Genomic DNA, 13,168 nt, shown 5'->3' on the forward strand with positions numbered 1-13,168 from the left:
TTGGCATTGAGGATTTTGAGATTATTTCTGTAATTATGCACCAAGAATCCCAGTGTGGTGACCGCCCAGTTAGCTTCATGTTTTTGTTTGGCCTTGAGCCACATAATGTAGAGGGTAGATATCATCCTCTTATTTAATGGACTACACTAGCAAAGTGCCTTGAAAAATGGCAGCTCTCTAGTGATGTCCCTCCCTTCCAAACGGAAGGGAGGTAATAAAATGTTTTAATTTAAAGAATGCAAAGGGCCTTGCCTCTGAAAACTTGAATTTTTGTTGTAAAGTGTTCATTCCCCATCCAGAACATCTACTACAATCCTGACAGCTTTCTTTTCCCCTGAATGGAATCATATCGTAGGTTGACCAAGAGGCAAAACAGTTGTTAGAGGAGATGGACAAGAAGTGGGGAGCTTGAAATAACATCTGGGGGTAAATGTATCAAGCTGCAAGTTTCCGGTGGGTTTGAAAGTGGAGATGTTGCCTATAGCAACCAATCAGATCCTAGAAATGTATTTATTTATTACATTCTACAGAATGATAGATAGAATCTGATTGGTTGCTATAGGCAACATCTCCACTTTCAAACCCACCGGAAACTTGCAGCTTGATACATTTACTCCCTGCAGTAGTCCAGATATAGGATAATCTGGGTGAGAGTGGGTAACATCTGCTCTGCTTTTATTAGTAATAACTATACCCTGCTACATTTTCATCATGTTTTATCTTTCCCAACAGATATCAACATGGCTGGGGAGCCCAGACCGAACAGGCCCAAAGGCTTAAAGCGTGCCACAGCTGCATTATACAGGTAGGAATTCAGCCCAAACATGACTAAACTGATCACTAAAATAATACTGAATAACTGCAGCAATTATGTTTTAGCAAGTTCTCTGGAAAACTAGTCTGCAGTGCAGGTAAACTGCAAGACAGAGCATTCAACTGTGGGTTTAGAGTCCATCTACCTTAAAGGACAACTAAACCTATAATACAAGCGGCATTATAATAAAAGAGCAATTAATAACAAAAAAAACAACAAGAGAGCTGCTGCTTCGGCAGCACTGTGTACAATACAGCACCGCCGCGGACGCTTCTTTGACAGCGCCGTGACTGCTATATAGTACAGTGCCGGTATGTAGGGGCACTTCTTTAGCGGAGGGGAGGGGTTTCTGGGGACCCAGAAACCCCCCCTGCGTGCGCCCCTGGCAGGGGCAGAAGAGACAACTGAAAAAAACATTTTGAGCCATATATTTCTATCACTAGATAGAATTGTTAGTTTTTGTTGTGCTTTTTTGTGACAAAACACAAAACTACTCTCTTAATACAAAAGTATTCAATGCAGAGTACTGTAGAGCTGAATGATATATATCAGGGCAACAAAACCAAACAATGATGATATCATTCTAAATATATGACTGAAAAATCCACAATGAAAGCAGAGTGCTCATGCAATGTATATACAGTATAGTACAAGCTAATAAAATAAAGCCATCTGAAGCTGGACAATCCCTTTAATGGACACTAAACAGAAGAAGATGTAAACTGACACAAGCCCTTGGGGATTAACACAACCCTACTTTATGAAGCATTTACCCCGCCCCCCCCCATCCTTTTTAAAAGCGATATATGTTTACAGACTTCTACAAAAATGGAACAGATTTACTACAGGCGCTAGGAGATCCTTTGGTCACACAATTCCATGGAGGCTCTTTACACATTACACAGGACATGTCAATGTAAGATGAAGTAAGTGTTCAGGTTTGATGAGATTTGGCAGCTACTAAAAATCCACTTATTGGGGTATATATTTACTAAACTACGGGTTTGAAAAAGTGGAGATGTTGCCTATAGCAACCAATCAGATTCTAGTTGTCATTTTGTAGAATGCACTAAATAAATGATAACTAGAATCTGATTGGTTGCTATAGGCAACATCTCCACTTTTTCAAACGCGCAGTTTTGTAAATCTAGCCCATTGTGTGGTATTTTCACAATGGAAGAAAGGCTTCAGTATGTTTACTTTTTAATTCAAAGTTTGTCCCTAAATTTAAAAGTTATGCTTTTTTTTTTAACATGCAAATAGTATTTTTTAGGTAGGTCTGTGCCATAGTGATGGAGTCCATTGTGGCCCAAGTACAAGGCAAATGTTACCAACTACACAATTTAAAACCCATCACTGTTTATAGTGGTAGTAGCCATTTGTGGACAGATCCATGAGCATGTATATAATCTCTTAATTCACTAAGAACCAATGACCACACTGAGGGAAGGCAGGTGCCCTTTAAAGAGGATTTAATCGGTATCAAATGATGATACTCTGTTGCTCTGTGTGACATCATTCAAAATGAGTTTGTAATTTCTGCAAACAGCAGCATATGCAGTCTATAGTCAGAAATTGTTACAATTTTTACTGTCGTCCATGAAAATGTTTAATACTTTCCATAGAGAAATCAGCTAAGATGCAGGCAAGCAAGTAGTCTAATAAATAATAAATTTCACTAATGAAATCATTTGCAAAGGGTGATTGTATTTGATTTTATACAACATCTTAAAAAAAGACATTTTAGTGATACCATCTCTTTAACTGCTAGTCCAGAAATTATGATGGAGCTCGCAGAGACATTTACATTACGGCTTGTGGGTGACTGCGGCTGAGAACCACTGACATAGGACTCTGTACTACAGGGCTTACTGAAATGTTCCATATTAGCAGAGGGTTAAAATTCCCATTTGACCGTAAAAGGGTTATCCTGCCACAATTATCTTTTAAAACCAATTAGAGAGGCTGAAAGTATAAAAGAAATCACTAGCGGTTTTGCAGTAATTTCAAAGGCAATTAAAATAATTATTGGATTTCTCATAATAAGGATTTTTCAAGGCTCTGATACAAAAAAAAAATCCCTATCCCATTAAGTTGTAAAATCTTACCACTTTGAGTGTAAATTACAGATGACTTCAAAAGGGAATTGGCTAAACGGCATCGTTACAGTATGAGAACAGAAGCCCTCATCTATGTGTGTGGATGGCAGAGATCAAACCATGTCCTACTGAAGAATGGCAAACAGCATTTAATGTGCAAACATTTATATAAGGCTGCTTTGCAGTGTGATTCCCACCATTTAAAATAGATTCTCATTGCAAGCGAACATTGTTCGATGCTAGAATAAAAAATGCACTGGCATGATGCAATAATGTGATGAGCCACTAAGGGAAAGTGTCAATTGACAATGGACGAACTGGCACTATGCCTACATGCTGAACTAAGGCTCTAGGTGTAATGTACAGAAAGAAATAATGTCTGCACTCTCTCATTAAAAAGATAAAATAAAACTAACAGCTAAACAACTGTATGGAAACAATCTCCCTCTGTGGAAGCTGGTGTGCATTTCTGGGGCATTACTATTTAGAAATCCATAATCTCTCATACTTGCCAACTCTCCCGGAATGTCCGGGAGACTCCCTCAATTCGGGTCAGTCTTACGGACTCCCGGGAAAGCTGGCTAGTCTCCCGCATCCAGGAATTACCTTACTGAAATGACGCGATTCGCGGTGAATAGCGTCATTTAGGCCTTGCCCCCCACAATGAAAATGCCGTTTTGTCGCGAGGGCGGGGCCAAAATGATGCGTTTGCCGTGCCCCGCCCTCTCCCGCCCATCTCCTGGAAAACACTTGCCAAAAGTTGGTAAGTATGCTCTATATCAGCATTCATCCCCCTCTAAGGGTGGTCCGATATAAAAAAATGTCTTTATGATCCTATGTATATTAGACTAAAACTATACTTTTATTAACTGGAACTATATTTTTATTAACTGGGGTAATGCTAATCCCTTTTTAATTATAACCAGCTGAACCATCAACTTAAGATCAACATTTATATATATATATATAGTGTCTTCAAAGGGTTGTAGTTAGTAGAAAATGAAATCAAAGGTTGAAGGCTGCAAATGATGTTCTTTATGATGCTGTTCATCCTTCTACCTTCCACATACTCTCACCGGAATGTGACTGGAACACTGGAAGGAACTCCCAGCAGGGAACACACTAAATATAAATGACATCTTTAATGTGTAATTTAGTGATCTGCAGATACCAGGGGCAATACTGTGAACTTTCCTGGATGGCAGACTCAAGGAGAATACTCTTGGGGGGAAAAAGGGTAATGGGTACACGAAATGTGCTCTGGGAGATTTTTTTCATTTTTTGCAGTCACTTATCCTGATGCCTCCTCACCTACATAGAAAGGCTTTTTTTTTGGGCCCAGTGTGTTTACAATTTAAAATTCCCTTTATTCTCTCCACAGTGGCTACGATATTGACTTTGATTACTACAGAGATGACTTCTATGAGAGGTGAGTGAAGCTGCGTGGATGCACTATGACCTATTTTTGTCCGCCTTCTCAGTGTGAATTGCATTCAAACTGCAGGGGGGGAGGAAAGAAATCAGAGCCTGCAAAATGCAATCACATCTCCACATTGTCAGGCAGCACAACAGGAGGGCCGGCATTAATGTGCTCTCTTCCCCCCCCTAACCTGCCCAGAAATAAAGCACTTTATCTATATAGCAATCTAGACGTCTGTGATATATACTTAGGGTGGGAGCAAAGAGCACTCTGGAGGTGATCTCTAAAACACATTTTTTTTTTAACATCGGTTTTAGTCTATTCATGATTTTGGTCGAATGAGGATTGTTTACAAATGAGCCTCAACCTATCTCCAGCCACCGGTATGTGTATCTCAATTCAAATCCTACAAAATCTGAATATGGGGCCTGATTCATTAAGGATCTTAACTTATGAAACTTCTTATTTCAGTCTCCTGGACAAAACCATGTTACAATGCAAGGGGTGCAAATTATTATTATTATTATTATTATCATTTATTTGTTAGGCGCCACAAGGTATCCGCAGCGCCGCACACAGTACTAACAGTAGACTATACAGGGAGAAACCATACAGAACAATGAACAAAAAGTACCAATACTTAAGAAGTTCCGGCCAGTCATATGCAGTAAAGACGGAGCGGAAGAACAGGTATGGAGACAGGAGGGGAGGGGGCCCTGCTCATACGAGCTTACATCCTAAGGGAGGGTAAACAGACTAGGCACAAGAGGAGCCAGTTGAGGCAAGAGGAGAGAAGGGAGAACGAGCAAAAGGGAGGAGATGGGGGTTAAGTAGATGGTTGGTAGGCTTTGAGGAAGAGGTCAGTTTTGAGTGCACGTTTGAAGGAGCACAGAGTATGTGAGATATGGAACGAGGGAGGTCGTTCCAGAGAAGGGGGGCTGCACGGGAAAAGTCTTGGATTCTGGAGTGGGAAGAGGTGATAAGAGTGGAGGAGAGGCGGCGGTCCTTGGCCGAGCGCAGGGAGCGGGCAGGAGTGTGAATGGAGAGTAGGTTAGAGATATAAGGGGCAGTAGAGTTGGAGAGAGCCTTGTAAGTGGTGGTGAGGAGTTTGAAAAGGATTCTGTAGGGGAAGGGAGGGGGGAGCCAGTGTAAGGCAAGGCAGAGAGGGGAGGCAGAGGAGGAGCGGCGTGAGAGGAAGATGAGTCTTGCAGCCGCATTAGCATTCTGTTTTGCACATAAGTTAAATACTGACTGTTTTTTCATGTAGCACACAAATACTTGATAGCTTATTTATACACTGAAATTTAAAGTTGATATTTGTGTGCTACATGAAAAAACAGTCAGTATTTAACTTATGTGCAAAACAGAATGCTAATTTGCACCCATTGCATTGTAACATGGTTTTGTCCAGGAGACTGAAATAAGAAGTTTCTCAAGTTAAGATCCTTAATGAATCAGGCCCATACATACAGGACATTGGTTAGAGCCATGATATGTACTGAACTTATACTTCTACATTTTATTGTGCAAAAAATAGTTTGATAAGGCAAAACAATATATGTATGAGCAGTTAAGGAAAATGGATATCCTGTCTGCATTGCCATCTTTTTAGCTTGGCAGCAGTGGGGCTTACCTGTCTGATGAAGAGGAGTATGACTGGATGTGAGAATCACATGACTGGATGTAAGAATCACATGACTGGATGTAAGACTCACATGATTGGCTTGTGTCTTACTGTTGGATGGCCACTTTGTCCAATACCATCGCACTATCACAAAATTAAAAAAGCTATTTATTGCAGGAAAATACTGTTTTTCACCTTGGTCGTTATATAATATCACAAATAAGGGAACAAAATTGAAAACAATCTTTGCTATAAATTCCTTTAGATACCTTGCTCTCGAATTTTGACCAGGCAGTTGTTGGTCTCAGATTTTATGAAGTTAAACACCACTAACTGATGAATAAAAATCCTAAAGGCAGGTATGTTGTGAGTATAAATTATAGCAAAGTCTGATTTATTATCCATTAATTTGCATACACCACAGTGTTTATGACGCATCTATCTACACAATGCCATCAGAACTGGGCACATTTCAAATTTAATTAAGAGTAGTGTTATACTGCCGGTTTTTTTTTTCTCTGTGATTTTCAACAGCATAAAAAATTGCTGAGTTTATGCTCATAAGTGATTTATTTTTTATGCAGTGATTTTCCACAGCTGAAAAGCACTACTCTAAATGTTGAGTGTTTTTCTGGCAATTTTGAGGTTTGACATGCAGGGAAGAAAAATAGCGACAAAACACTGCTTAACATCATTGAATATCCTCAGTGTGTCAGGTAATTGTCAGATTCCAATGACTTAATTAGAGCTGCTCTTTCCTGCAGTGGGTTCTATCCGCAGAACTAAATCACTTTCATCTGCGACTGTCAGTGAATTACTAGCGGACAATCGCTAGTATAGCATCCTCCATTAACATTTAAAAGGTATCTATGGATATATATTTGCAGCAATTTTTGGGCAGCGGTCACTGCTTTGGAAAAATCACCAGTATGAACATCAGGGCCTGATTAAGGGTTCTGCGAGCCCCAGGCTAATATACCTGTAGAACCCGCCCCCCCAACCCACCCACCCACAAATGTATTGGCAGATGTCAATACTCCTGAATTTGAATGTTCAGGAGTATTCTTCAGCATTCAAATTTAGGCAGATTGTGCAGTCACTTACCTGTTCTTGCGCTTCTGGAAAGTTGGAATCGTATTTTGAAAATGCAAAAATTGTATTATAATGAGAAATGATAACAAACCCTTAATGATTAGGACCAAAATACTCCATTATGGCCAGATAAAACTACCCCATTGTACAGGCATATATAAGAAATGTCTGAACATTTGTGGTCAATCAAATACAAACCTCTACCAGCCCTATCTCACAAATATTTAGTATTTTAATGATCACTGAGACCACAGAGAGTATCCATGTAACCGACACCACACAATAAAGAGATCATGCCCACCAAAACTGCTCTATTTTTTTAAATACCCCCCTCAATCAATCCTTACCTCCTATCCTGCATTCACCCCCCACCCCCCCCCACCCCCGCAGCCATTTTCCTGCAGAGGGGGGCAGAGTGAGGATGCAGAGGGCACAGTGTGTGGAGATGAAGGAGGGCACAGAGTGTGTGGAGATGAAGGAGGGCACAAAGTGTGTGGAGGTGAAGGAGGGCACAGAGTGTGTGGAGATGAAGGAGGGCACAGAGTGTGTGGAGATGAAGGAGGACACAAAGTGTGTGGAGGTGAAGGAGGGCACAGAGTGTGTGGAGATGAAGGAGGACACAAAGTGTGTGGAGGTGAAGGAGGGCACAGAGTGTGTGGAGATGAAGGAGGACACAAAGTGTGTGGAGGTGAAGGAGGGCACAGAGTGTGTGGAGATGAAGGAGGGCACAGTGTGAGTTAGCTGTAAATTATTCTTTGACATAAATATAGTTAAAAAATATCTAAAAATATTCTTTTTTTTCCTTGGATTTATGTGTATTATTTTTATATACAACTAAATAAGTATTTCTGTCCTGACCTAAATACTTCATACTTGCCAACTCTCCCGGAACGTTGGGAGACTACCTCATTTTGCGAGAGTCTCCCGGACTCCCGGGAGAGTGTGTCAATATCCCGGATCTGCCCACTTCACTAGGACTTCCTAGTAAAGTGGGCAGAATTAGCTCCCAAACGCCGCGATTCCCGGTGAATCACGGCATTTGGCCCTGCCCCCCGATGTCAAATGACGCGTTTGCATCATTACGTCACGGGGGCGGGGCCAAAATGATGCGCATTTTGGGGGGCCGCCCCCATCATGCCCACCTCTGCCGGAAACCAACTTTGTCAAGTTGGTAAGTATGAAATACTTATTACGTTTTTTTGACTACTTATAAAACGGGACTGCTCGGTAATTATTTTGGAGGGGTGCCTTGAAAAAATTATGGAGACTCTAAGGGTGCAGCGAACTGCAAAAGTTTGGTAACCACTGGCCTAATGGTTGGTCAGGCCCTGATGAACATACTGAAATACATTTTTCTGTTTGCGACAATGAAAATGTTTTACTTTGCTGTAATAAATGATTTGTAAGTTTTTCAATCTTGTGATAGATCTCCATTAACCAATTTCAGCAGGTAACAGTGCTTTGCTCCAACTACTTATTTTCCTATAGCAGTAGCCTTTGCCGAAATAATTAATTAATGTTCAAGAAAACCCGTTTTACATTAATTTGTTCATTGAGCAGGTAACTGTAACAGGACAATAAGTAGAACAACAAGCAAGCTGAGCAATGTGTGACTGGTAAAATAGGTTAAGTGAGAAGTTCTGTATCTGTGGGAAGATATTATTTATTTAAAAAAAAATCCCATTTACACATATAGAAGCCACTGGGTGATTTACAAATTAGCCAAAGCTTCATGTATTGAAATTACTAAAAACATTGCTATATTTGGAAGAAAAGACTACAGAAGGTACTTTACATGAAGTGATCTTCTATGTAGTATAGTCCCATTAATGCTTCAACTTTGTAATGTTGCAGAGTCACAGCTCCCCCTGGTGGCTGAGGAATGCAAGGTTCTCTCTCTACCAGATAAATAGAAGTTCAGTGACATCACAGTATAGCAGCAGACCAGGACTGTGCAAGAGGGGCGACCACCCAGGGCGCAATGCTGAAGGGGGGCACAGTTTATGAATATTTTAGGATCATTTGATTACAATTGAGGGCTAGGGGGGGGGGGGGGGGCAGCAGTTTTCCTTCTCACCCCAGGAGCTAAAATTTTAAATGACGGCTCTGTCTCAGACAGTCCCATGTTTTAACTTTTTGCCCCTGGAGAGGTCTCTAATTATTAATACAGCTATACAGTGCAATTCCTCTTATTGTATATATTAAATGTAACTAATTCTGGAATAATAAAATGTGATGGCCATCTATATATCCTTTATTCCTAAAAATGTCAGACCCTATTTGATTCTTAGCTTATAACATCTGGCTATTCCAACTATCTACTACCCTTTAAGTAATTCTTCCTCCTTAATCTTGCTTTACTCCAGTTTTAGTACATATCCTTGTATTATAAAGCTTCTCTTCCTCTGTAGGATGCTTCCTTCTTGCCTTTAGTCAGGAGGGAATCATTAGCATTCTTCAGAGGTAAGTTGTGTGATGAAGGCCATGCACCATTTCAGGAGCATTTCTTTGCACAGACTGCAATAATTTGTGTCCTTCTGAAGATAAGGCCCCCAAAACTAAGCTCAGCATTCAGGTCATGCCAGTAGTTACATCGCCACCTCTCTGTTTCTGCTACTAATTCCTACGCAACCAACTATTCCCCTGGCTTTCCCTATTGCTTTGATAGATTGTCTGCCAACCTTTAAGTCACCAGAAATGTTGACTCATAGATCACTTACCTCCTAAGTAGTTGTCTGTTATGTGCTAATAATACTATGAACGTATACGTATATATATATATATATATATATATATATATATATATATATATATATATATATATATATATTAGAATATTCTATGCTCTGCCTTTAGATTTTTGAGACCCAAGTCCATGGTATTGCATTGTTGGCATCCACTGTCGATCATTCCTCAATATCATCTTTCTCTGACTATCAATCATTTTGGTCATGCCTAACCCCACTACCATCACTATTATTATTTGCTACAGTTTATATGTGACTATTTAGTCGAGTATTTAAAACCATTTGAGCTAACATGCCATTATGGAGATTGTAGTGCACCGGGATCCTCTTAAACAGTACCATACATGACCTGTAGATTCACCTACACATCCACAAATGGTCCCTGATAACAATTTCATAATATTGGCAACTATTGTCAAAACCCTAAATCTACAATGTTCAACATCATTATCACAACAGTTTATGGAACATTAAAGATGGCAAAAATATACAATCATTCATACTAAACTATTAAATATTGGAAATATATAAAGTGATTAACCTTTGACAGTATGTTTTCATATCCATAAAATTACATGCTCCACCCCTTAACCTCACTTATAACTCTCAATATCATAATATGTCAGGACATTTCTTGAGTGGTTAAGCCCTTCACACATATTTTATCTATTTTTGTTGTTTAATGATATAGCACCACCATACAATGCAGGGCTGTACAGGGCCATCTTTTCCATTGGGCACGATGGGCAGCTGCCCGGGGGCCCCATAGGCACGGCTCTTAATGAAAATAAATAATCCTGCAAAAGAAAAAAAACCTGCAAAAAAAACCTACAAGGGTCACTGAGCAAGTACATCTATCTATCTCTATCTCTATATATCTATATCTATATCTGTATCTGTATACATCTATATCTATATCTAGGGGCCCCGGTGCACTACTTTGCCCGGGGGCCCATAATGTTGTTAAGATGGCCCTGGGGCTGTACAGAAAATATTTAATCATCAAATGGGGTTTTGGAGTTTACCGTCTAAATTCACACATACACTAGGTTCCATTTTAGTCAGCAACCAATTAAACTACCAGAATGTTTTGGACTGTAGGAGGAAATCCACACAACTGCACACATATAGAGCTCTGGTTACTGCCCTGCTACTAAATATGACAATGGTAATTTAGCTAGTTATAGGTCGTGATTCCTCCAAATGGGATTACAGTAGCTGTTGAAACTGCATCCACACATACAACATTATCATCATTCTCTCTTTATCTAATGACTTTCGTTTTAAGTGGCGTAACTAAACGTTCTGTGACATCATAGTGATCTATACGTGCAAAACTTTCAACATTATTATAATGTACAGTTAGAGGTATACATAAATCAATGAATTGAATTATACTAGAGACATATATGCATCCCTTGCTTTTGAGAGTTGTAATTGCATAAGAGATTGTGTACAGTCATTTTTCAATCAATATACTCAGGAGGACTAGCAGATAAAACGTTGGATTGTACTAATTGCATAAATAGTGTTTATGGAAATAATCATGGAAATATTTCTACCTGGTAATAGTATATAAGTATTATGGGTGAAACAGATGCTTCACAAAAATAATGTAAAAATTGGTCTGGTCATTAGCCACTAATGCATATTGATTTTTAGAAACATCGTTGTGCTTTTCTGAGCACAATGAAATAAAGGTTTAAAAGAGTTCCATGTACCTTTAATCTTGTTTTATTTCATCATCATTATTATTAATATAGCACCTCTAATTCCGCAGCGCTGTACAGAGAACTCACTCACATCAGTCCCTGGAGCTTAGAGCACGAACACACGCACTTAATAGCAACCAGTTAACCTACTAGTATCTTTTTGGAGTGTGGGAGGAAACCAGAGCATCCGGAGGAAACCCACAGAAACACGGGGAGAACATACAAACTCCACGCAGATAAGGCCATGGTCGGGAATCGAACTCATGACCCCAGTGCTGTGAGGCAGAAGTGCTAACCACTAAGTCACCTTGCTTCTAATAAATTTGAGTAAAATTAAGATTTTAAAACAAATCACAACTGGAGAACTAAAAAAAAATGTGGTTGGACAATCAGTTTGGGTCCTTATATTTAGTAAATAGAATATATTTGTTTTGGGTTTTTTCAATGGGTAAAGTAGGTTTTAGATCCACCAAGTCACCAACCCTGCCCTGCCATGATTGTGACTATGATTGTGACTACAAACTCCCCTGATATAAAAGGGCTAAATATACTGGAATATAGAACTGAAAGGATTAATGGACCTTTGGATAACCCGTCTTTCTCTCTCCATTAAGATTGTTTGAGTATCGAGGAAGAGTGTCCCCTGCTCCTCGGGCAGTCCCGGTTAAACGCCCACGTGTGACAGTGCCTCTAGTGCGAAGGGTAAAATCGGCTCTCCCAGTCAAACTGCTAGCAAGATCCGCAGCCATCACAGGCAACGCAGCCAAGTTACGATGTAAGTATGACTTTAATACTCAGAAGAGTGATCCACCTAGCAATATATAAAGTAGATGACATGGTCTGTGACTGAGGCAGATCTAGAAATGCTTCCAGTATTTTCAATAACTGTGTTTGGCCACTGTACAGAATCTGCAGTGATATCAATATTTTAATTATAGAGCTTTCAGAGGTATAATTCTGTCTATTATCTGCACTGTTTCCTTCTTCACATCTTTAAACTTGTTACTAAAATCATTTATATAAAGTTCAATATTTTCATATTGGCATGAATGAAATTAAGTGTACATCTCTGATTTCAAAGTCAGCACATGTAATTTACCCTATCTATATTTCTGGTTCAGTTAATTCCCATCTAAATTTCTCATTTGTTTGTCAATATTTATTTACCATTTATTTACCCACTACATCTCTGATTTCGATGTGAACATCTATGACATCCCCTATACACCTCTGAATTCAATATCAATATCCCCTGTACATCTTTTTTTTCAATTATTTCCCATCTACTTGTAGCTCAGGATATTTAAGTGCAATCATGTGTCTGGCTGGTCTTCTATATAGTGATGACTATTACAGTACATACTGTATGAGTTTTAATAGTTGATTGTTATTTCCTCTACAGTTCTCTTATTTAGACATCTTCAGTATGTAATTTTCTCCTCTACATTGCTCACAACATCCCAACACATCCCCGTTTTTTGGGCAGGGTTGTACACGGAGCAGAGGAACCCCGGGAAGAATAGGGTCCATGGCGCCCTAGGCAAAATCGGCGCCCTCTCCCCCCCCCCCCCCCGCAAAAATCGGCGCCCTCCTCCCTCCGTCTTTTCTTACCTTGTCTCACCACCGCCGCCTCTCTGCTCCGTCTCCTCCCCTCCACTCA

General features: G+C 39.8%; 1 protein-coding gene across 3 annotated transcripts in view; it reads left to right on the plus strand.

Annotated features, from left to right (window-relative positions):
- RALY (RALY heterogeneous nuclear ribonucleoprotein) overlaps nucleotides 1–13,168 on the plus strand; it is a 131,927-nt gene that overhangs the window by 109,855 nt on the left and 8,904 nt on the right. For all 3 annotated transcript variants that reach the window (XM_075177552.1, XM_075177553.1, XM_075177554.1), the window contains 3 exons: nucleotides 733–805; nucleotides 4,295–4,342; nucleotides 12,123–12,283. In XM_075177552.1, the coding sequence (XP_075033653.1) occupies nucleotides 733–805; nucleotides 4,295–4,342; nucleotides 12,123–12,283 (282 nt within the window). The remainder of the gene's footprint in view (nucleotides 1–732; nucleotides 806–4,294; nucleotides 4,343–12,122; nucleotides 12,284–13,168) is intronic.

This window comes from Mixophyes fleayi, chromosome 6 (assembly GCF_038048845.1).
Source record: "Mixophyes fleayi isolate aMixFle1 chromosome 6, aMixFle1.hap1, whole genome shotgun sequence".
Lineage (NCBI taxonomy): Eukaryota > Metazoa > Chordata > Amphibia > Anura > Limnodynastidae > Mixophyes > Mixophyes fleayi.